Here is a 27,043-nt window from a genome sequence, read left to right as displayed (position 1 = left end):
GCTGTTCTAGTGGCATAGATTGGTTGGGAAGACAGAAGAAACTAAATGACTGACAAACTAGAAGAAAATGAAATAAAATATGATTATCAGGTGTGTGTGTAATGCATTGTCTGTTAATAAAAACATGAATAGTATATAGAGTTGGTAAACAAATCAGGTGCCAATTTGAATATATCATCTGTATACCAGTTCTCAGAATGATCCAACATGTCCAAATTTTATAGAATTTAAAATATTAAAAAATGATAAGCAGCCACCCCAGAATCATATAATAAAAGAATTATCACTATCAAAGGTTTACAAATATTCAATAGGAATGACCAAGTCCTGCAAGCTTTTAGGCTGTAGTGGGGTAACTCCCTCTTCCTACATTCCTCCTTTCTACATAGCAAAAATTTCTTTTAGTTTTTCCAAAACTTTCACATCACTGATTTTCACCCAATTGTTGTTCATACACAATTGAATTGTTGAACTTTCCAAATTATCATTTACCAAGAAGAGGGAGTCTTTGAGACACTTTCTTTCAATAGCCTTCCAAACCCTGCAATCAGAATTAATTCTATAACCGGTTGTATACCTCACACTGCCAATATGCACACTGATGACAGGGCTATCTCTTATCACTCCTAGAATATGTGCATAATAGATGAACAGTTACAAAGTACATTAAATAAAATAGATAGGAAAATAATGAATATATTTCTGTCCAAAATTTTTTTTCTATGTCTTATCATGGTATTAATTTCTTGGTGTACCCTCAAACAACAAAAACTTGACTGTGTAAAACATTTCTATATGGTTTGCCTGAAGAAAAATATTCCTAAGGCAATAACTGCTGTGCCATGGGGTTAGTTGATCATTACATGTTTGCACTTACATAGATCAAGACTAAACAAAATAAACTAATGCTGCATTCTTATCTTTAATAGCCTCAGCACATTCATTTGGAACACAACATTTAGATAAAGGATGAGATTTTAGGGTGGAATTCATCCCTACAAGAATACTTTCACCTGGCATGATCTGTGCAACCACTGGGACCAGAAGATTTAAAACTGATCCAAGGAAAAGTAGAAATCATGCAGTTCATCCCATCTCACGTTGCTAAACGACACCAGGCAGAGGATGGCCATGAAAGAGAGAGGCTCCACTGGAGAAGAGATCATCACCAAGTTGTGACCACTAACATTGACTGTGTATTTCTGAAGGGTCGTTTGCAAGGTAGTGATCAAAGGTGTTGAGTGTATGGTTAAGATATCTGGTATGCTTACATAGTCGAGCAAGCTATGTGAGATGGTTAGTAATTGCAAGGCCTCAGCATCTTGACCAGTTGGGTCTATGTAACTAGAAATCTGAAGGCAGCTGGAACTATGAATGTTGAAATCATCAAGGAAAATTACCTCACTCTTAAGAAAGTTAGACTGGAGAAAGTCAAGTTTCAAAGAGTTCCAAGTGATTAGTAGAGTTGGGAGAATGAAGTAGAGAGATTTTAAGCTTCAGAAGATAAAGGAGATTCCAGTTGAGGAAGTTCCTGACAAGAATATGAGTGGACATATGCACAAGTACCACCTTTGAGGTGAAAGAAATCATAGAGCAAAATAATTAGGGCACTTGAGATATATGGTTCCTCCAGGCAATCAATAATTGCAATCTCACAAGCCCCACTTATGTCAGAAGACATAAGTGGTGTTTGCCAGATTGCAGATGGAAATGGACATCATTGTGATTGGAACTGAGAATGCATATATTTATAAAATGAATGAGAAAGCTTTTGGGATATTTAGATCTTTTCACAGATAAGTTTATTCTAATTGTTTGACTATTTATGATGTATTCAGTAGACAAAGTAAAAGTAGGGAGGGTTGTGGTTACATACACAACAAGGGTATATCCAGTTCATTGACATAACGTGGCCTTGCCAATGCCTCCCACATGCACTACTTGTATGCCCTTCCAGTCAACTGGCTGACACAGTAATGGTAGCATGATTATATATTTGTAAATTTGGATACCTCCTAGGGAATTACCAGCAGGTTCAGTCCAATGGAATATAGAGTGACCAGCCAGTGAAAACTATTTTAGAGCTATATTTGAAATGTAAGGGATACTGGATGTAGTCATGATGCCCATTATCACCAAAAAAAGACATCACTCATACTGAATGAGGGAAAATACCATGAAAAATATGGTTTAACTTTGTTTTTCTGGAATGAAAATCTGAAACTATTGTACAATGTTGTCCTATCAGAGTGCTACTGTATTGAGAAAGAAGCAGGGAAAGTGTCCTTCCATTAGCATTTTTCCTGATAATGACAGGCTGTGTTATGGTTTACAGTGTGATAATACAGGAGTGAATGAGACTTAATTTATCTCCACCAAATCATTTATTTCCTGTGGATGAAATAGTAATAATAAATGGGAGACGTTCCTTAATAGAAATTCTGACTTTTTAACATATTACTTATATAATAATAAAGTTCCTAGGGGCCTTTTTTTTTTTTTTTGAAAATGTGATTATACTCCATGATCTACTGACCTATCCAAAAAAAAAAAGGCTAAACAAAAATCATATTTTAGGTCTGCTAGGCCATTTAGATTCATTTTATGTTAAAGAATACATGGTCTGGAACACTGCAGTATGCAGTAGAGGCATACTGCCTGCACTGCAGTGTTCCATGAACTATGACATAAATGATACAAATGTTTTCTCATAATGACATTAAAAATTAAAATGGTACCTAATAATTTAAAATAAGTTTATACATAATCATCAACACAACATTAATTTTTAAATATTACGTGGCTGACTAATAGAAAGAAGTTAATGTAAGAATATCCCTTTTTTTTTTTCCTTTTAATTTTCACAGAAAAAAAGAATGTCTGAATTGTAGTTTAAAACTAGTATTATTATACATTCAATTGAATCAGTAATATCTTTAAAGTCAAAGTAATGATAATAGATTTTTATGTTCAACTAGTATATATCATGAAGAAATTCAGCATATTTATAATAAAGCTGTAAAATGAACAACTTTATTCCCATTCATAGCTGCTCTGGGTCTAAATATGAACAAAAGAATTTTGAGGGATACATTTATAATGTTCAAAGAACTTTATTTTTATAGCCCAAGCAGTGTTTTCATTTGCATCAAAGGAAAATATTAGTTAAGAATAAAAAACAAACATTAAATCACAGATTTCCTCGTTTATCTTGATCGATTTCAATAGCCTCAAACAGAGCTTTAAAGTTTCCAGCACCAAATCCCTTTAAGGAAAAAAAAAAAAAATTCATTATTATTTATAGACATTTTTAATTAAACATAATTGCTACACATTACACACTATCCTTCAACATATATTGGGACACTGAATGAAAAACCAACTGGGTAGAAAAAATATTTTTTAATAGCAAGTCTGCCTCCCATGGGCTTTAATGGTTATCAATTACCCTCTGTGGGGAAAATATCTACAGGGAATGAGCTAAAGCATTAGGGAGTTCTCTGTGTATATCCCTGCACCAGGATAGGCAATGACATGCACTACTGGAAGACAGATTTAGCTTTCAAGAAGCTGCATGATTAATTATAGTAGCCTATTCTTGAAGTATATATCTTACTTAACTGGTACTGACATCTGTTTGTCACGTGACCTCTGAATTTGACCATTGCAGTCACTCCCCGGCTTACGTAATACTTGACTTATGGAGATTCAACTTTACACAAGTTTTTGCCAGCTGGTGCAAACTTAAAAAAATCGTGAAAACGTATTTTGCATCCCATAGGAATAAATGGAGGTATCGTGAAAATATCGTAATGTGAACTCAGTAACACATTGTTTTTTTGGTAATTCATTCCAAGACCTCGGAAGTTAATTTTCACTATATAACTAAACTATCTCTGTAAAACGTCATTTTTATAATAGAAATTGCCCTACACTTATCATTATCATATGTTCTGTTATAAGAATCAATTTTGAATGCCTTTGTGATATTTTTCGAAAACACATTTCTGGAGGTCACTACCATAAAACAATAAAAACAATTTGCACTTTCCAGTTTATTGGGCTTTTTTGTTAGCACAATCTATAAATGGGTAGTAAACTCTATCTTATTGCATTTGCGATAATACCGATAATTGAAATTCTGTGGGTTTTTACATTATGGTGTTATGGCGAAATAAGTTCCCTTCCGTTGAAATCTTCAATCATATAAAAAACAAATTTTCAGAATATTCGCTTTGTTCATATTTACTTATTACAATGGTGAAGGGAAAGGGACCAACACAAAGTGCAAGTGCTGGCAAACGAAACAAAATTGATTTAGATGATTAATTAAGAATTACGACGCAGGACAAAGTTTGTCATCTGTTGCACGGAATTAGGTCTTGCTGCTTCAACGGTAAATACTATTTTAAGGGACAGAGTGTATAAAAGAACATATTAAAGAATCAAGTATTTAAGATCAACAGTGATCACAAAACAGTGTTCAGGTGGTATATCGAAAATGGAAAAGCTATTAATACAAAGGGTACTAGGAAAGTTTTGCAATACAGCTTTGTTTATTTAATTTTTTCAAAGTAATTTCCTCTACATTCAATACACCTCTCCATCCTCCGAAACCAATCTTTAAACCAGTTCTGCAAAGTTTCACTAGGGAGTAAAGCACACTCGTTGTCCTAAGCCCGTAGAAGGTCCTCATCACTGGAAAGCCGCCTCCCTTTTAGCTTCATTTTCACATGCGGGAACAGTGCAAAGTCGCAGGAAGCAAGGTCTGGACTGTAGGGAGGGTGCTCGAGAAGTTTCAGTCTTGTCGTGGTCAAATATTCGGTGCAGGCTTTGGCGCGGTGAGCTGGAGCATTATCGTGATGGAGGTACCAGGTGTCCATTCTTGACTTTGGCCGCAGGTTCTTCATAGATCCAATGACTAGGCAGGCATTGTTCAGTATACCACTTAGCTGTGACTGTCTTCTGCGTGTCCAAAACGACACGTTCTACAATTCCACTCGATTTGAAAAATACAGCTATCATTTTCTTCTTTACAGATAGGGATTTTCTGACAATTACAGGTGTGTTGTCATCATCAAAGACCCAAACTTTGTTTTGAGCCTTGGTCGGCAGATCGTAATAGTACAGCCAAGTCTCGTCACCTGTCACGATGTTGTTCACATACCGAGATTGTCCCTTATCAAACTTTTTTAACATCTCCCGGCACCAAGTCACACGTCGTGTCATCTGCTCTTCAGTCAGTTGATGCGGCACCCATAGAGAACAGTTTCTTCACGTGCAAATGATCTTGCAGAATCGAACGAATTGCTGGTGCATTTAGGCCCAAAGTATCCTCTATCTGTCGGTAGGTCACTCGCCTGTTTTCGTCAAGCATTTTCCTCACAGCAGTAACGTTTTCCTCCGTAACTGACGTTCGTGGCCTTCCCGGCCTCTCAGAATCCTCCAGAGTGAAATTTCCCCTTTGGAATTCTCTATACCACCTGAATATCGTTGTACGATGTGGATAATCATCATCTAGTGCAAGAGTCATTTCTTCTAAGCACTGGTATATGGTTAAACCATGCACGAAATTATACCGCAAAACTGTCCTTATCTCATTTCGTGACCACGATGCCATCGCAAGCACTTTACACTCACTACTAATGAATAACTGAGCCCATCGACTTGGCGCGGCGGCTACTATGCACGTATGAACATGTCTCAACATGCAGCAACAAGCAGCTTCCTGTGATTCATTGTTGCATCATATTGCAAAACTTTCCTAGTACCCTTTGTAAAATGGATGGAAAATCAGATTCAGAAGCAAGTGCCCCTGTGTCCAATGGCCATTCAAGCAAAAACAAGAAATATTTATGAAGACATTAAGGGTAAATACGGTGAACCCCAAGCCAAGTTCGTGGCAAGCAACAGGTGGTTTAATAGGTTCAAGCATTGCACTGGTTTCCAAAACATTATGCGGTGAAGTCACCAGTGCCAATTCTGCAGCTGCAGAGAAATTTTGTGATGTGTGAAAAAAAACCCTTCTAAATCTCCACAGCCCTCAACTTCCACAGCAGCATGCTTATCAGCTGGAGAGCTAATTCTGGCAACGATGCTCAAACAAAGGTAAAACTTGCTGACATTATGCCTGTCTCCTCTCTTTTTGTAATTTTATAATTTTGAAATTTTTGTAATTTTGGATACTTTTGTAATTTTTCCTGCGCATGGGATAAAAAAAAATTTAATAAATTTTATTTACATGTTCATCGAACATTTCTTTTTTTTTTTTTCTTTTCTTTTTCTTTTTTTTTTTTTTCTTTTCTTTTTCTTTTTTTTTTTGCTTCAACAAATTGGAATTTTAGGGAAATTTAGGGAATTTCCCTAAATTTAGGGAAATTCCAACTTACTTAGAGTTCCGTGGAACACAACCCTTACGTAATTCAGGGAGTTACTGTACTTCACGGTGGTAAAATGTCTCAACACAGTTTACAGGTATGTGTGTGTGTGTAGATAGACAGATAGGTATTGCAAGGTAAAAATGTAGCTTAAAAGTAAATGGTAAAAATGTAGCTTAAAAGTAAATGGTAAAAATATAGCTTGCATTATTTTTATTCTATCACCCTTTTTTGAGAGTTTAGTCTTACCAGCATACTCCTTCTTGGACAAAGATAATTTGGGGTAGTTTTAATAATACTATTTTATCTAGACTAGAGCAAATACATTATGATATATGGTATTAATTTATTAATATATAATAAAAATTATAAAATATACTATATATATATATATATAGAAATAATTTAAAATAATGAAAGTAATAATCAAAATCAACAAATATTCTGACAGGACAGCATAAGATATACCGTATTTCCCCATGTATAAGACGCACCCTTTTTCGAAAAATTTGGGGTCTAAAAACTGGGTGCGTCTTATACAGTGGTTGTACATTTTTTTACTTGCATTTCCCGCTTGTTGTCTTTGCGCTCATTGTTTTGCATTGTTACTGGTATATTAGGTTATGTTTTGCCACGTTCTACCCAGAAATGGCTCAGAAAAGATTTTCATACAGTGCTGAATTCAAGTTAAAAGTGATCCAGTTTGCAAAAGTGAATGGAAATCGTGCTGCTGAATGTAAGTTTGGTCCTCCTCCAACTGAGAAAACAACCCAAGACTGGCTACGGGAAGAAGAAACCCTACTGAAAATGCCACGGCAGAAGAAGGCCATGAGAGGCAAGTCAGCAAAGGGCAATTGGAATTCCTGTGTCCACAAAGACGGTTCAGCATGAGGCAAGAAGAATTGCTGATGAAAAAGAAGTTACTGATTTCAAAGGAGGACACAATTGGTGCTTCAGGTTCATGAAACGGAATGGACTAAGCATGCGTACACGCACCAGACTTGCCCAAAAGATGCCTGAAAGCTATAAGCAGAAGGTCCTTGAATTTCATCATTTTGTCATTCAATGTCGGAAGATACATCAGTTTGAATTGGGACAGATTGCAAATATGGACGAAGTCCCCCTTCAATTTGATGTCCCAAGTAACAGAACTGTTGATAAGAAGGGGGTGAAAACTGTAACTGGACATGAAAAGAGCCATTATACAGGACAAGTGGACATGAAAAGAGTCATTATACAGTTGTTCTAGCTTGTTGTGCCGACGGAACCAAGCTGCCTTGTATGCTGATTTTCAAATGCAAAACAATGCTAAAAGAAGACATTCCTCGAGGAGTGATTATCCACATTCATGACAAGGGTTGGATGGAATGAAGATCTGGTTTGAGAAAGTTTGGAGCAGGAGACCAGGTGGGCTCTTACGCAAACCTGCCCTATTGGTGCTTGATCAGTTCAGGGCACACATAACAAAAAGCACAAAGAAGATTGCTGCAGAGCAAAAAACAAAACTTGCCGTTATACCTGGAGGCTTGACATCCCAGCTCCAACCACTTGATGTCAGCATTAATAAACCTTTCAAAGCTGCCATGAGAGACAAATGGAACCAATGGATGAAGTCTTCTGGGGACAATGACACCAGCAGGAAGAGTGAAGAAAACAACTATAGGAGAAGTTTGTACCTGGGTGAAAAGATCCTGGGATAATATCAAGATTGAGATCGTTGTCAAGTCATTTAAGAAGTGTGGCATTTCAAATGCCATAGATGGAACTGAGGACAAGGCAATATATGAAGACAGTGATTTGTCATCAGACACAGATGAGGACAAGTTAATGGATGGGAGTTTTGACAGTGATGAGCTGTATGAATTTTATGATGAACAAAACTTGAGTTAATAACTTTATGTAATACATTTTTTTTTTTTTTTTTTTTTTTTTTTTTTTTTTCAAATTTTGGGCCCCAAAATGAAGGTGCGTCTTATACATGGGGAAATACGGTATATGGTGGATTTATACCAGTCTGAAATTAAAGACAGTCTTCTAGATGAGCAGAAAACCCATTACACTATTATTATGGGGGACTTCAATGCTAAGGTTGGAAAAAGGCAAAACAGCGCAGAAAGAGGAACTATAGGAAATTTTGGAATTGGTGGAATTTGCAGAATCTCAAGGAATGTCAGTAATGAACACTTTTTTCAAGAAAAGGGTGAACAGAAAGTGGACATGGAAGAGTCCAAATGGATTAACAACTAATGAAATCGACTTCATCCTCACTAACAGAAGATATATTGTGAATGATGTTACCGTCCTGAATAAGGTAAATGTTGGAAGTGATCACAGAATGGTAAGATGTACACTTGATATAGATGTAGGAAAGGAAAGGAAAAAACTGACTCGAGTAAATAATACAAAGGTCTTTGAAATAACAGAGGAGGAGAAAAAGCAGTATGTACTGGAACTTAAGAACAAGTTTGAGCTTCTGCAGACTGCTCAGGACCAAGATATCGACGAGGAATATTACAACTTTCTGAAAGTGATAAAGCCCAAGAAACCTATAGGGAAACAGAAATCCAAAGAAGAAAAAATTAGTCAAGAAATACTTGTCATGATGAACCAAAGACGACAAATGAAGAGCAAGAAAAACACTGACAGGGAGAAAATTGAGTATACTGAGTTATGCAAAGCCATTAGAAAGAGACTCAGAGAGGACATAAGAAGATTTAACACAAGAAAAGTAGAACAAGCATTAAGGGAAAACAAAGGATTTAAATCAGCAGCCATGAGCAGTAATACAGAAAGACAAATGATACTGAAACTGAAGAATAGCGATGGTGTACTTATAAATAGCAGAGAAGGCATAATTCAAATAGCAGAAGACTACTATAGAGAATTATACAAGGAGCGAGGGAATGATACCAGCAGTGGGGAAGATGGATTGCAAAGTAGCAACACATACGACATACCCGATATTCTTCCTGATGAGGTAGAACATGCATTGAAGAAAATGAAGAATCGGAAAGCCCCGGGGGAAGATGAAGTTACTGTAGAGTTGTTAAAATTGGGAGGAAGAGACATAACACAAAAACTGGCAAGGCCCTTCACAAAGTGCATTAGAAAAGGTGTGATGCCTAAGCAGTGGAATAATGCAATCATAGTTTTGCTGCATAAGAAAGGAGATAAATCAGAAATTGGAAATTATAGACCAATTAGCTTGTTATCCCATATCTACAAGTTGTTCACAAGGGTCATTACTAACAGATTAGAAAGAATACTTGATGAGAATCAACCGAAAGAGCAAGCTGGCTTTAGGACAGGATTCTCAACTATGGATCACCTTCACGTAATATCACAGCTAATGGAGAAAGCAAATGAATATAAAACACCATTATTAGTATTAGTATTAGTAACGGCCGCATGGTGCAAGAAAGCCTATGGCTTATGCTGCACCAGCCAAAAAAAAAAAAAACACAAATAAAATAAAATAAAATAAAAAAATATATAAATCCGAACAAAACAATGATAAAAACAAAAAAATAAATAAATAAATAAATAAATAACTAAATAATAATAATTAATAAAATAAAAAATAAATAAAAAGGAAATTAAACCTATCATCCTATGTGCTTCCCTTACCCGAAAGTACTATCCAGATGACCTTTGAATTTCCCCAAACTGTCGGCCTCTACCACCCATGAAGGCAACTTATTCCAGTAATTTATAACTCGCTGGCTAAAATAGAACTTCTTGCAATCCAATCTAAACATTTCCCCCCGTAACTTGAATTTATGTCCCCTAGTTCTAGCATCATTTGTAATCTTGAAAATTTTGTCCTCATTCATTTTACTGATGCCTCTCAGAGCCTTAAACACCTCAATCAAATCTCCTCTAAGGTGTCTAGTTTCCAAACTCTGCAACCCACATATTCGAAGTCTTTCTTCATAAGGACGCCCTTTTGCCGATCTCACCAGGCGAGTTACCCTTCTTTGCACCCTTTCAAGAAGCTCGATGTCTTTCTTCAGGTGCGGTCTCCATACTTGAACACAGTATTCCAAGTGTGGTCTAACATAAGCCTTATATAATGGGATTATCACGTCCCTATCTCTACTTGCAAAAGTTCGATAGATCATTGATAGGACACCATGGGCCTTCCTTGCAACCTGTTTACAATGCTCAGAGAATTTCATGTCTGACCGTATCGTAACACCCAAGTCCCTTTCCTCCAGTACTGGCTTTAGTTGAACTCCACCAAGTGAATAAGTTATTTTGGGATTACTGTTTCCCAGGTGTAATACCTTACACTTTGTTGGATTAAAGCACAGCTGCCATTTTTCTGACCATTCCTGAAGTCTATCTAGGTCTCTCTGAAGAAGCTCAGCTTGACAGTGATCATTAACTACTCTACCAATTTTAACATCATCTGCAAATTTAGACATCACGCCCTCTATCCCTTCATCAATGTCGTTTATGAAAATTAAAAACAACAGTGGTCCTAATACTGATCCTTGGGGAACCCCACTTCTTACATCAACCCAATCTGAGGAATAGCCATTTATCACAACCCTCTGCCTCCTGCCCTGAAGCCATCCTTCTATCCATCTAAGGATTTTCCCAGTGATTCCAACCTGTTCCAGCTTATAAAGCAACCGCTCATGTGGGACTGAGTCAAAAGCTTTGCTGAAATCTAAATAAACAATGTCGAAATTATTCCCTAAATCCAGCTCGTGAGTGACCCTTTCGAAATAGCGAACCAGATTTGTTAAACATGATTTTCCCTTTACGAAACCATGCTGAGTATCCTTGAGAATTTCAATTCGATCCAAATGATCCTGAATTCCACCCTTGATCATTGCCTCCATGATTTTCCCTACTACTGAAGTCAGACTGACAGGTCGATAATTTCCAACTTCACTTTTAGAGCCACCCTTATGTATGGGAGATACATTTGCACTTTTCCAATCCAAGGGAATCTCCCCAGAGTCTAATGATGCTCGCATAATTAGCCTCAATGGTTCAATGCACTCGCTTGCCGCCTCTCTTAAGATTATAGGGTATATTCCATCAACTCCAGGAGCCTTACTGGTCTGTAGGCTCGAAAGTTTTTTCATTAAATAATCTTGCGAAATTTCAATATCATTAATTACATATTTTTTAACTTCGCTCCCACAATTTCCCTTTGCCACAAAAGGCTTTTCATTTGTAAATATCGATGCAAAATAACTGTTGAGTTCATCTGCAACGGCAGCTGGTGTATTTATTACTATCCCCTTTCCCTTACATAAAGGTCCGATCTGGTTTGTCCTGCTCTTCTTGGCATTTATATATGTGAAGAATTCTTTATCCCCCCTCTTTGCTCTGTTTGCTAGTGATTTCTCATAAACTGCCTTTGCCTGTCGAACCTTTTCTGTGGCTCTATTACACATCACCTTGTAGCTGTTATAGGCTTCAGTACTTTTTATTGCTCTGTAACTTTTCCATGCCACCTTTTTCTGCTCAAGTAATGTGGCAACTTCACTATTCATCCAACTTGGAACCCTTCTCGTGGAGTATTTTTTTAATGGTATATACGCATTCAAGGCATCTGTGATTAATGTTTTAAAAGCGTACCACAGTTCAATTGTATTCATTCTCTGCGCGATATCTACCCAGTTAATAGAGGCCATGTAGTACCTTAAGGCATCGTAATTTCCTTTTCTGAAATTAAAACCCATTCCTTTGCCTTTTACTTCTGCTTCCTCTCTCGTCATCATCCACCGTAGAACTCCGTGATCACTTCCTGCTACTGGTTCCTCTACTGTCAGCCCTGTTATGTCATCTGATTCATGTGTGATGATGAGGTCTAGGATATTCTTTTCTCTAGTACTTTCCCTGACATGTTGATACAAATAACAGTCATCTAGTTGATTTAAAAATTTTGTTCCCCATGTCGAGTTTCCTTCCCATTTACTCCAATCAATTAGAGGCAGATTGAAATCACCCATAATAAGGCATTGACGCTTACTTGCCCATTCCATTTGCATGTAGAGGCTTTTGTCATAATCTTCACAATCACCTGGTCTGTAGATTACTCCTACTCGCATTATACCTTTGTTTCCAACTATCTCACACCATACAGACTCTGTACTAGCATGTGAAACGTCTGAATCCGGGAAAGCTATCGTCGCACTCAGGCTGCTTCTGATAAGAAGCATTACCCCACCACCCCTTCTATCTAACCTATCCTTCCTAAATACATTATACAAGCCGTACTGAAACTCATCATCCCCAATTTCCGGGTCGCACCACGTCTCTGTAAGCCCTATTATGTCCGCGTTACTTGTTTTAACCAGCAGTTAAAAATTATGCCTGGCATTTGTGGATTATGAAAAGGCATTTGACTCTATACAGCATAAGGCAATGTTTCAGGCACTGGAAAGACAAGGCATAGATACTCCATATATTATGATTTTGAAGAAAATATATGAGAGTGCTACATCCTTTATTAGACTAGACAAAGACAGTAGCAAATTTAAAATCGAGAAAGGAGTTCGACAAGGAGACACAATATCTCCGAAGCTGTTTACTGCTGCCCTTGAGGAAGCTTTCAGAAGATTAGACTGGTTGCAGAAAGGAGTCAATGTGAACGGAGAGTACCTAAACCATTTACGATTTGCAGATGACATTGTGGTCATAAGCCACGATCCCAAAGAATTAGAGGAAAATCTTAATCAGTTATGCACAGTTAGTAAGGATTTTGGACTAAAGATGAATATGGCTAAAACAAAAGTAATGATGAACAAGTATGCCACGGAAAGGGAAATAATGATTGAAGGAGCAGTAATTGAAAAGGTGGAGTCATATACTTATCTGGGACAAGTTATTAGCTGTAATAATGATAAATGGCTGGAAGTCAAGAGAAGAATAAATTTTGGATGGATAGCATTCAGGAAATATAGTCACATACTGAAGAGCAATATCCCAGTTTGTCTGAAACGTAAAATAATGAATCAATGTATACTCCCCACCATGACTTATGGAAGTGAAACTTGGGCACTCACCAAAAGAATGGAAGAGAAGCTAAGAACTGCACAGCGAAGAATGGAACGAATTATATTGGGAATCAGACTGTTAGATAAGAAGAGAAACACATGGATTAGGCAGCAAACTCAAGTAAAGGACATTCTTATCAAAACTAAAGAACTAAAATGGTCTTGGGCAGGACACATAGCTCGAAGACATGATGACAGATGGACTAAGAAAATAACAGAATGGTACCCAAGAGGAGCTAGAAGAAAACCTGGAAGACAAAGGCGGAGATGGATAGATGAAATCCATGAGTTTTTGAGTAGTAAATGGATGGCCAGTGCTCAAAACAGAAAGAACTGGAAAGTTGCTGGAGAGGCCTTCATCCTGCAGTGGATTGAAAATGGCTGATGATGATGATGATGATGATGAAATTAAAGTACGCATGTTAGCTAGTGAAGAAAGCACATTTTTAATACTATTTCGGTATTGAAATTTTCAATAACAAAGTGCTTAATGTGAGGGTAACTGCTTGTGATCAGACACCAGTACAGGGATCTGGGCCAATGTTTGTCATTTTTGGACGAAGATGGGGGCTCCACATCAATCTCTTGATGCCAACTTACAGAGAATGACTTTGCACAGATACGAAATGGGAAGGGGCAGAAGATACTTAACAGCTTTGTCCTGTAGAGCTGGATATTCAGAAGTAACACCCAATTAAAATGATAGTGTGTTTTGCTCAAATTTTATTTTCAGAAAGCCCTACACACTATATGAAGCCACTTCCAAAGTATTCTTCTGAATCAGATGTTATTTGGCAACATTTCAACACATAATAAAAGGGTTCCTTATCCATTCAAAGGTGCTATCTGATTCAAGGAAATACAAAGATTTTTCTGAATGTTGCTTCATAATTCATGACACATCACCAAGTTCGTTAGCCGAATTTATTAGAAGAGATAGAAAGGAATCTAATTCACCACGACTAAAACATTTATGCCACAGTTGCAAGTTTGTGATCATGGCGTTTACTTTGTCTTGAACATGGAATATAGATATGTTTCCCTTGCAAGGTTAGTTTGAGTGTTTAAGTGAGCAAAGATATCTGCAATGTATGATAATTTGAATAACCATTTACAGTCATGCATATTGTCTCATAGGTCAAAGGTTTTGTCTAAAAAAAATTTGAAGTTCCTCTTGCAGCTCAAACAGGTGATAGAGGACTTTTCTATGCAAAAGCTATCACACTTCAGTGTGCAATAGAAGTTGTGTGTAGTCACTGCCTATTTCATCACTAATCTGAGAAAAAAGCCAAGCATTTAGAAGATGGCCTTTCATAAAATTGATAAGTTTCAGCAAGAACTTTTTTTTAGATCTGCATGCGTGTTCTGGGTGAGAAGTGCTTCTTTGTGTATACAACAATTCCTTGATTTTGCATCTGGCACAATAGCTTGAATACATGCAACAACTCCTTTCTTCGAACCAATCATAGCTCTTGTGGCATCCGTGCTTATTCCAACACAGCAATTCCAATCCAAGTCACTGTCTTTGATAAAGTAATCAATAACTTTAAAAATAGCTTCCCCAGTTGTATGTGTTCGCATTGATCGGCAGAACAAAATATCATTGTGGACTTCATTATTTAGCTGATATCGAACAAACAATAAAAGATTAACAAAATCCACAATATCAGTGGCTTCATCAGCTTGCAGTGCACAGTAAGGGCTCTGCCAAACTTCTGACAATAATATCTTGCCTTATGTTTTTGGCCACAGCTATGATTCTATGATGATCAGTATTATTTGAGAGAGGAACATGATCTATAGCTTTGCTTGCTTTGTCTGTAATCACTTGTACCATTACTTTGGCTGCAGGTTTTACCAATGTCTTGCCAATCACTTCTGGATTTTGCGTACACCACACTATGTGAAGCTTTAAAAGCATTCATATTTTCACCCCTGCAAATTATTTTCTGGGAGTTTTGGAGACTTGTGCCTACTGTCAACTCATTCCACAGACTTTCCCTGGTATTTGTTTTGTATTGAAATGGCATTTGAGGTTGAATGGTTTCATACTTGCATTTGTGGTCTTGAAACAAATCACACATAGTGGACGAGGCTCTATCTCATCATCCATGAAAATCCCAGTTTTACAATATACAAATATGACGAAGTTTTAATTTGTCATATTTGTGGACTTTTTTCATTTTTTTGCAGCTGATACTTTTAATAAATTTACAGATGTTTCACACTCGTCACTTATTTTGTCATCACAGATGTGCGATGCAGGTATACTTTCCCTCACAATTATCACTAGCATCTCGCATTTCATTTTGTACATTTCAAATATCCCATTTTGATCCGTATTAAAAGTGTTTAAACAGAAACCAAAGAAAAATGTTAATTAATACGCTGCACTTCAAGATTCACTAGTACCATCAGTTTAATTGTTACACATCTGCTATACAGGCACGTGTATCGCCCATACTGTAGGAATGCATCGCTCACTGTTTGCACTTACCATGTAAACAAACAAATCTGAACATGTTATCGTATAAATTGCTTATAATGTAAATGTGTGTATATTTCAATTGTACACTATTCTCATTATACAGAGGGTTACACTTATTGGAATTACATTGGGAAACGATTCAATTAACCAGTTTATTCAGTTATTTATTTTTTTTTAAAGATTAATTAACCAAAAAACTATAGATAGACAATTTTTTTGGCTAGAGCCTCAAACTATGGAAAGATTCACTAAATGGGCAAATTAGTGCCATTGCATCATATTAGTACATGGTGAACCATCAAAGTAGATGAAATGGCATTGTTTTGGTTATATCTCATATTGTGAAAACCATCATGAGTTGCCCTCATATTGCACTACCTCGAATAAGCAACACTTCACCAATGGAGAAGATTAATGTTACTTATTCTCTAAGAGTGTAGCACCACTTAATTTTCAGCACTCGCCTCTTGACAAATCCACTTGGATGTGATGAGATCATTGAAGACACATAGTTAATAAGAATGAGAGACTTACTTGTATTAAACATTATTGAGTCGTGGTAATAACCTTGAATAGATTAATTATTAATGAAAAGCCAATAGTTGTGCACGAGCAACTTTCGATAATTGTCTTCAGTTATCTTTGTGAGAAGAGGAACGCGAACGTTATTAAAAAGAAGAGATATTACTCGAGATGCAATTCAGAGTACGTGGGAACTTTATTTGTGCCAAGTCCCAAATAGGGGAGAGGTTGATTGGGAGTTTTGTGTTTAATACATTCAATGACGTATGTCAACGAAACCACTCAATAACTAAAGCTTCATTTTGGAGAATTTAATAATTAGATTCCAATTTAATTATAGTAATAGCTGAATCAAACTGGATTATGATTGTGGGAACGGACATGCTGTGTTAACTCTGTACTAGATAGGTTAGACTTAAAACTATTAAAATGATAATATGTGCATGTATTAGAGATTTTGGAAGTACCGAATTTAGTTGTAATGCTTCCAATATAACAGACATTACAGTCAATTTGGCATTGAATTAGATATATAATCCTGTGTAGTGTATTTGTGTGTTGTTCTATATGTATTGAATTTGGAACCTATTATACGATGAAAAAACTATGGTTATATTTGTGTTTGCAAAGACTTGTCGAAGGCGTTTCACAAATTGTCTGTGGTAAGGGAGAACGACTTTGGTTCCTGGTTTCCCATCATGATGATTGTTGCATTGACATGGGTTATTAATTCTGTTATTAACCTTGACAATGGTATCATTTATCAACCATAGTGGATACTCTTCCTATCTAAGAATTTTTCCGTGAGGTATTGAAGTTCAACACCAAAATCATCCTGTGTATAACTATATTTAATGGCATTATGGATCTGATTAAAAAGAACCACTTCTTTAATGTATAGAGGATGATGCGAATGAAAATGTAGAAATTTACCCATGTGTTTTTTTCCTGTAAATCCTGGTACCTAACCTTGTGCCCACTTTATAAATGGCAAGCTTTAAGAAATTGATTGAATTATCAATTTCTGTTTCGAGGGTAAACTTTAGTCTTGCGTGTATTATGTTGAATGTGTTAAACAATACATCAATAATTTCCTTATTACCAATTAGAAGAATGTCATCCGCATATCTCATGTAAAGTCTAAGATTAGAGGGAAACAGTTGAAGCACTTTTTGTTCGATGGAAGCCACATGAATTTCTGACAACGGGGCTGATATGCCTAGACCCATAGGGAGACCGTATACCTGTTCGTAAATTTTGTCCTGAAACTAAAATTATTTTGCTTTAAGTAAGAACGACATGAGTTCCAAAATACTACTAATATTTAAGTTAGTCCGTTTAATCAAGGTGTCATCTGCAGTTAATAATTCCCTTAAGGCTTGCAAAGCACCTTCTATGTGTACGTTCGTGTATAAAGATACGTCAAGGGATGCAAGAATGTCACTGTCTGAAATGGTAATGGAATAGATATGTTCATGCGCTTGTTTGGTTTTACATACTCAAAATTTGAAAAACCTCATGAGAGGTGAAATGGTTTTGACCAGAAATGCAGATTTCAGTAATGTTTTAGTACAATTAAGTCTCTCATTCTTATTAACTGTGTCTTCTATAATCTCATCACATCCAAGTGGATTCGTCAAGAGGTGAGTGCGGAAAATTAAGTGAGTGCTACTTTAATATGTTTAGTCGTTATAACACAGCACATAAGGAGTCCTTAAACTTAGTTAATCCCTAATAGTGTCTAAGTTAGCATTAACATTAGTAAAAATATGATGCAAGCTTATGCAGCATCAGCCAAAAAAAAAAAAAAAAAAAAAACACTTCCCATTTCACACATCCATTCACTCCAAAAGTTTGTCTAGTTCATCATAATCATGGCTAAGGTCCTGCTTACTTCCTTTGCTGCCTCTTTTAATATAACTAGATAGATCCCATCCACCCTAGGTGCCTTCCTTATATTTAACTTCAACAATTTCTCCTTCACTTTGCTCAGTTATTACAAAATCATTTAACTCCCTGTCAGGGGTGGCTTATTGGTAGGCAATGCAAAACTGCAGCACCCCAGCTTTTTAAATCTAAATATACAGTCAGTGGAGTTATGTGAAATTTTGTGAAGAACAATGCAGTGCAATGCAATGAATAAACTGGTCCACATATGTAGTATACTCATCCTCTATTTCCAATAATCATTTCAATTATAAACAAATAAAAACAAGAAATCGTTTTCAACTTTGAAGTTTAACCATAGGTGGAACAGTGCACAACACAGTCCACATTTTGGCCCCAGTGGTTGAGTCAATGCCTAGTTGGCAAGTTGCCAATGTGCATTTTTTAGAGGTGATAAAATGAATCAAAGGAACTGTGGAGCGAGTAGTGCCAGTTTGAACAGTGCACCAAACTTAAATGAAAACATTATTAATCTATTTTCAGCAAATAAAAACTGAAGAATGGATTTTATTTTTAAATGAAATTTCGAATTTACCCACATCTGTTAATGGTAAGTGTCCAGTTAATGATTATTATTACTATCTATGTCTACATGTCTTATAACCAAGACAATTTAATGTAAGTTTAAGAAGCAGCACCCCCATACATCAGAGTCACGAGCCGCCACTGCTCCCTGTTAGAGTTTGATAACTTCTGGCCTCCACTTTCCTCCAATTCGGCCTTGAATTTATTTAAGCTGTCAACTTCGACAATGACAAGGGGAAGCTTGTTTCAGCAATCAACCACTTGCTGGCTAAAGGCAAATTTCCACACATCAATTCTACAACAACCTTTCCTCAATTTGAATTTAAATCCCTCAGGGGTGCGGAATCTGAGCAAGAGGAAGAAATCCATCAGCATTCAGCTTGCTAAAAAACCATTCAAGGACCTATACACCTCAATAAGATCACCTCGCAGATGCCTAATCTCCACATGCCGTAATTTGCAGAATTTAAGCCTATCTTGGTAACAGCAACCCTTTGTTCTGCTCACTAATCTCGTTGTCCTTCTCTGTACTCGTTCTGGTAGCTCTACATCTTTCCAAAAATGAGGTTTCCAGACCTGTATGCAGTACTCAAGGTGTGGTCTGACCATTTCCTTATACAAGGGGGGAACAATCAGCTCCTTAACCCTGCTAGCAAAATTCCTATATATTATTGACAAGACCCCCATGGGCTACTCTTGCAGCCTGTCTCCACTGCTCAGAAAACTTCATATCTGACAACAATTATCCCCAGGTCTTTTTCATTCTACACTAACCTGAGTGTAGTACTAAACAGTTTTATGTTACTCTGGGGTTACTGCTCCCCATATGCAGTACTTTGCATTTGTCATTTCTCAGCTCATCTGCTCAACTTTTCTAGATCCTGTCGCAGTAGTGTACCATCTTTACACTACTGCGACAGGAATCTTTACTGTCATTAACAACCCTACCAACCTTCATATTGTCTGCAATCTTGGACATTAAAACTGATATACCTTCATCAATATCATTGATAAATACAGAAAACAACAATGGGCTCAACATGGATCCCAAGGGAACTCCACTAATAACATTAGTTCGTGAAGAACAGTATCCATTGATTACCACTCTGTCTTCTCCCACTCAACCATCCTTTTATCCATTGTAGCAACTTGTCCTTAATGCCATACTGCTCCAACTTGTACAGTAGTCTTCCATGTACAACAGGTATCAAAAGCTTTCCTAAAATCCAAGTATATGACATCAAAATAATTTTTTTACATCTAGTTTCTTTGTAATCACATCATAGTATCCAATCAAATTGGTAACACAAGACTTCCCCTTAACAAGCCCATGCTGTGTCTGAACTATAACTGTAGTCTTGTCTAGATGATCCTGCAGTGCTTCTTTAACCAGTGACTACATTATTTTCCCCAGAACAAAAGTTAAACTAACAGGTATGTGATTACTCATGTCACCTTTCAATCCTTCTTTGTGAATTGGGGATATATTTGCACATCTCCAGTCCATGGGGGACCTCCCCTGATTCCATGGATACTATCATCATCATCATGACTAAGGGCCTGCTTACTTCCTTTGCTGCCTCTTTTAATATAACTAGATAGATCCCATCCACCCCAGATGCCTTCCTTATATTTAACTTCAGTGATTTCTCCTCTACTTTGCTCAGTTATTACAAAATAATTTAACTCCCTGTTAGAGTTTGATAAGCTTCTGGCCTCCACTTCCCAACAGAATTCCTCATTTGTGAATGTAGATGCAAAATACTCATTTAGTTTGTCAACTACCTGAGCAGAACCCTCAACAATCGAACCATCGATATCAAGTGGACCAATCTGATTCATAAACTTCTAGAGCTTACATAAGTAAAGAAGTTTTTACTGTTTTTCTTTGCATCCTTTACCAAAGATTTCTCGTAATCAGCCTTTGCTTGCCTAACGTCCTTTGTGACTTGATTAGAGACTATCTTATATCTACCACAGGCATCTGTCTCCTGATAATTTATATGCATCCAATGCATTAACTTCAGACATCCATTTAGGCCTGAACCCTGATCAGTATTTCTTAGTTGGTATGAAAAGCCTAGTAGCTTCCGCCTCCATAGCCAGGTGGAAGGAGCAGCAGTGCGTAGCACACACTTCTTGATTAAACCGGGGTTCGAGCCCATCACCACCAAATACAGAGGATGTGGAAAGGTCAGGGAATGACCACTGCATATTCCCGGAGCAATATGGCCTTAGTTGCTAATGCTAATGCTTACAAAATCACTAGCCAAACTCAAAAAATAAGCTAACGAATGCTACTAAGCCTATTTAATCTATTTGTAAAATACAAATTATTTTTTTATTTATTTTTTTTTTTATGTAAACCCCAAACACGAGAGGTATTAGAACTTATAGTACTTAGTACTGTGCTTGGGTTGGAGGTTGAGAACACGAAAGAAGATTTGTTGACATTGGACTTGAACTTCTGTAGACTGTAATTTTCAGGAAATACGTATGAAGGAAGGTTGTTCCAGAAAACAGCAGTTGAATGAATAAACGAGGAAGATAAAAAGTTAGTTCTGTGAGTTTGAAGTTGGACAGTAAATGGTTGTTGGCTGGTGGCGGCACAGGTTCGGACTGTTTTGAAAGAGAGCGGAATTATAGAAGCCAATTCAGAACAGTGCCCATGGAAGTATCTGTAGAAGAGGCATGCAGCAGAAACAGTACATCTATGAGACAGAGAGTGGAGAGATTCTGTTAGAGATGAATCATTAATTAACCTAATTGCCCTCTTCTGAATGGAATCAAGCAGCCTGAGAGAGGTTTTGGGGGCACCACCCCAGATGTGGGAACAATATTCCATGGCAGAGCGGATTTGCGATTTATACAGAGTGAGCAGCTGTTTGGAAGAAAGGTAACGCCGAGAGCGAAAGAGAAAACCAAGTTTTTTAGATGCAGAAGAAGCAATATTTGTAATGTGCTTGTGCCAAGAGAGATTAGAAGTCAGGATAATTCCCAAAAGAGATATATCATTTTGCCTAGAAATCAGATCACTAAAGATAAGCACAGGAGCAGAAGAATCTTTTTTTTTTTTTTTTTCAAGATATAAGACAAGACTGAGTTTTAGAAGGGTTGAAATCAACTAAGTTTTCTTTGCCCCACTGGAAAATTACCTGAAGATCAGCATTTAAGGAATTGGTAGCAGATTTTCGAGAAGTTGAAGCTGATTGAGCACGACAAGGTTTCTCAAAATGGAAAGTGGAATGCAATGTGTTATCATCGGCAAAACTATGGATAGGATTTCCAGTCAATGGAAGAAGGTCATTAATATACAAGAGGAATAGAGTGGGGGAAAGAACTGAACCTTGGGGGACACTGGCATTAGTGGAGAAGTTAGAAGACAGAGAGCCATCTACCATCACCCTCAGTGAGCGATCAGAGAAAAAACTGGATAACCAATTACTAAAAACAGTTGGCAAACCATAAGATGGAAGCTTGTTTAGAAGACCTTTATGCCAAACACGATCGAAAGCCTGTGAGATGTCAAGAGCAACTACTTGTGTTTCACCGAACCTTTCCATTGAATTAGTCCATAAACGGGTAACATAAGCCAGAATATCACCACTGGATCGACACTGACGGAATCCATACTGGCGATCGTTGATCAGATGGAAGGTTTCTATGTAGTTTAAGAGTTGGCGGTTAATTGATTTCTCCATTACTTTAGAAAGAGTAGAAGTAATTGCAATGGGATGATAATTGGATGGGAGAGATTTGTCACCCTTTTTAAGAACTGGCTGGATATGAGCAAATTTCCAAGCAGAAGGAAAAACACCTTTGGAATAAGAAAGTGAAAAAAGGCGGAAAAGAATAGGAGTAAGTTCAGGAGCACAGGTTTTGAGAACAAGTTGAGAAATACCATCGGGACCTGGAGCTTTCTTAGCATCAAGATTTGTAAAAATCCTTCTGACATCCTTTTGACGGAAGACCACAGGAGGCACTGAATGGAGCGTGTTGGGAATGGTGGGAGGTGTTTTACCAAGATCATTAATACATGAGTTGGAAGAAAAATGGGATGCTAACAGGTCAGCTTTATCCTTGGCTGAAGTCACAACAGAACCATCTGGTTTGGACAGAGGTGGGAGTAGAGATGGGTAAAAGTTGCAGCCAATAGCTTTGGCAAGAGACCAGAATGCTCAGCTACCATTAGGGCAAGAAGCAAGTTTTCTACTCTTAGCCTGTTCAAACTCTAGTTTGGACTGATTAATAACTGCTTTACAATTGTTGCAAGCTTTGGTGTAGGCAGAAAATGAAACTGAAGAATTAGAAACAAGCCAATTACGATATGCAACATTCTTCTCTTCAACAGCCTTAGCACATTTATTGGAAAACCAAGGTTTAGATAAAGGACGAGATTTTAAAGTGGAGTGTGGGAATGTAATACAGTTGACTAACCAAAATATGATAAAATTTCTAACAAAACTTATCCATTTGCAGCAGCTTCAGAAGACTAAGTTATTTAGTCTTGTCTGTTAAGAAGCTATTTAAAATTGAAAGAATCATGTTTTCTTTGATCACAAAATAGTTCATGATATGCCCATTCTCGTGGAAGCTTTTCGCTGAGAACATGGTTGAGTCAATAATGCAACATATTTTCCAGCCACAGTTAAATTCTTTCATTGGCTTTGCTTCAACATTTAAAAGTCTATACGTAAAATGTATAAATTTAAGTTTAAATTGATATTTTCCAAGAACCTTTTTTTTTTTAAGTTTGACATAACTGACAACATACACTGAGTAATTTTTTTTTTTTTTTTTTAAGTTTTACATAACTGACAACATACACTGAGTAATAAAGGATTAGTCAAAATTTAATGAAATGTGCTTTTTGAAAAGATTAATGTCACTGGAATTCTAAAATTAACCCAATTACTGTTCATACATACAACACAGTAGAGTTCATTCGCAGAAAGGGGAGACAACAAGCAGTAAACAAATGGTGTAATTATCAAGTGATTACTTCCCACAGGTATCCGGTAAAGCATTGCTTAAATAATTATGTGTAAACACACAGAGTAATACACATATACCGAATCATTTAAGAGTGTGGTCCAATAACATTTGACAAAAGCGGGGGGGGGAACCTGAAAAATCACAGATTGTGTTGCTCTATCATCTTTTATGATTCAATAAACTGAAATTGTGTTTCTAACAAGAGAAAGGTTTTACACAATGCAACATATAAAGAGTTTAGGTTCCAAGTTTTGATTCAATAAAGTGGCTGATTCAATTAATCAGTGATTCCTGTGATACAGTGGAACCCACTGTATTAGATTTTAATGAATTGTTTTCTGCAGCGAAAAAACTATGATATAGTAAAATAAAAAATTCTGCCGTATACCCTTTAAAACCCTTTTACATACCCATGGGAGTATGCGTACCACATTTTGGGAAACACTGCCATACAGTAAGCATTATAAAAGACTGGTTTGAGGAAAATTAACTTGCCGGGCCAGCTCACAAATCCACGTGCAACTAATTCATCCTTTTTACAGATGAGCTGGCAACAGGAATGGACTCAAATTCCTTCTGTCTTGCTACAAGGAACCGGTCAAGAGTGTTACACGTGTTACAAGACAGATCAGTGTTGTCAGTAGGGTAAAAATCTACACAGATTAATTTGTTTGTTAAAACTCATGTTTTCCAAACAAGATGGCATCTGAATACTTTTGGTAGGATAGCATATATTAAAATGAAGTCAATATAAATTGTGGCATTCCTCTCGTATCATTTTCACTTTTAATACACATTATGATTGTCTTAGAATTAGAGAAGTGTCCATAGAAAAATCAGACAAAAACTCTAGTCTCACTTGTGTATACTATACCTATCACATCTGCTTCTTTTATACACCATTTACTTAAACCATCAGAGCATAAGCTATGTGTATTTGTAAGATGCAGACAAATATGAACAAAGTATTATGAATTAATATAACAATCCAGTTATATTAAAGGAGGCAGCAAAGGAAGTTTTTTTTTGTTTTTTTTATGTAAACCCCAAACACGAGAGGTATTAGAACCTATAGTACTTAGTACCGCGCTTGCATTAAAGTAAGCAAACCCTTAGCCATAATTATGAAAGCTTCCTTGGACTCTGGGGAAACCCCCATCTCCAGTCAATGGGGCCTCCCCTGAGTCCCCCATTGACTGGAGATGTGCAAATGTGTCCCCAATTCACAAAGGGTGACATGGGTAATTACAGACCTGGTAGTCTAACTTCTGTTCCAGGGAAAATAATGGAGTCACTGGTTAAGGAAGCAATCCAGGATCATCTAGACAAGACTGCAGTTATAGTTCAGACAATGACTATGATGTGGTCACAAAAAGAATTGGATGCAAAGAATAATTTTTATATCATATACTTGGATTTTAGGAAAGCTTTTGACACTGTGGCACATGGAAGACTACTGTATAAATTGGAGCAGTATGGCATTGAGGGTAAGTTGCTACAATGGATAAAAGGATGGCTGAGGGGAGAAGACAGAGAGTGGTTATCAATGGACACTGCTCTTCATTTCATGGACTAATGTTATTAGCGGAGTCCCCCAGGGTTCAGTGTTGGGCCCATGGTTGTTTTCAGTATTTATCAATAACATTGATGAAGGTATATCAGGGTTAATGTCTAAGTTTACAGATGATACGAAGGTTGGCAGGGTTGTTAATGACAGTAATGATAGTACGCTACTGTAACAGGATCTGGAAAAGTTAAGTAGATGGGCTAAGAGGTGGCAACTGAAGTTTAACATTAACAAATGTAAAGTTTGTTTGTTATTTGGTTTTTAGGAGCATTAGCAACTAAGGCCATATTGCTCCGTGAATATGCGGTGGTCATTCCCTGACCTTTCCACATCCTCCATATTTGGTGCTGACGGGCTCGAACCCTGGTGTGATCAAGAAGCGTGTGCTACGCACTGCTGCTCCTTCCCACCTGGCTACGGAGGCGCCTAAATGTAAAGTACTGCATATGGGTAGCAGTAACCCCAGAGTAATGTATCAACTGGTGGTACTACACCCAGGGTAGTAGGAATGAAAAGGACCTGGGGGTAATTGTGTAGTCAGATATGAAGTTTTCTGAGCAGTGCAAAAAGGCTGAAAGAGTAGCTCATGGTGTCTTATCAATGATATACAGGAATTATGCTAGCTGGGATAAGGAAGTGATTGTACTCTTGTATAAAGCAATGGTCAGACAATGCCTTGGGTACTGCATACAGGTCTGGAGGCCTCATTCTAGGAAGAATGTAGAGCTGCTGGAACGAGTACAGAGAAGGGCAACGAGATTGGCAAGTGGAACAAAAAGTTGGAGTTACCAAGAAAGGCTTAAGTTATGCAAATTGCAGCTTCTGGAGACTAGGTGCCTGCACGGTGATCTAATTGAGGTGTATAAGGCCTTGAATGGACTGAGCAAGCTCAATGCTAATGGGATTCTTCCTCTTGCTCAGATTACTCACCTGAGGAGGCATAAATTCAAATTGAGGAAAGGCAATTGTAGAATAGATGTGCAGAAATTCACCTTTAGCCAGCAGGTGGTTTATAGTTGAAACAAAAATCCATCTGTTGTGTAGTGGAGGTCAGCAACTTAAATAAGTTCAAGGCAGAACTAGACAAACATTTGGAGTGAATGGATGGGTGAAATTGGAAGAGCAGGGTTTTTTTTTTTTTTTTTTTGGCTGATGCTACATAAGCTTGCTTTCTTGCATCACATGCCCTGCTAATGCTAATTAAATCTCATAGCAAAAATCAGGCTGTTTGCCTTGAATTCCTAAGGAAATCCGAACCTAGCCCCAAAAAGAACCAAACCATGCTACTATAAAAATAAAAAGTTTGGAATAAGAAGCACCCTTTTTATTTTTATTTATGACATAAGAAAGAAAACATCACAGCTGTCAGCACATTAGCATGCACTGTTGTTGAACTTATCCCATAGGAGTATACAACAAATATTGCACCAGGACTTAATCCATCCTTACAAGATATAGGTATTTCAAGAATTAAAACTTCACAATCTCACATACCCAAAGAAAAAGCTGTTTCTTTTATCAAAAAACATTAACTCAAATGGATCACGGTGACAAGTATTCACAATCTAGGGATGTCTGATGAAGCTCACATTCCCCTAAATGG

General features: G+C 37.1%; 1 protein-coding gene across 3 annotated transcripts in view; it reads right to left on the bottom strand.

Moving 5' to 3' along the window:
• Positions 1-3,190: 3,190 nt before the first annotated feature.
• Hpd (4-hydroxyphenylpyruvate dioxygenase) overlaps positions 3,191-27,043 on the bottom strand; it is a 226,831-nt gene continuing 202,978 nt past the window's right edge. For all 3 annotated transcript variants that reach the window (XM_090373561.1, XM_090373562.1, XM_090373563.1), the window contains one exon: positions 3,191-3,265. In XM_090373561.1, the coding sequence (XP_090229687.1) occupies positions 3,191-3,265 (75 nt within the window). The remainder of the gene's footprint in view (positions 3,266-27,043) is intronic.

This window comes from Mastigoproctus giganteus, chromosome 5 (genome assembly GCF_048544385.1).
Source record: "Mastigoproctus giganteus isolate SK-2022 chromosome 5, ASM4854438v1, whole genome shotgun sequence".
Lineage (NCBI taxonomy): Eukaryota > Metazoa > Arthropoda > Arachnida > Uropygi > Thelyphonidae > Mastigoproctus > Mastigoproctus giganteus.
The sequence above is the reverse complement of the archived record's forward strand: the minus strand, read 5'-3'. Positions and strand labels throughout refer to the sequence as shown.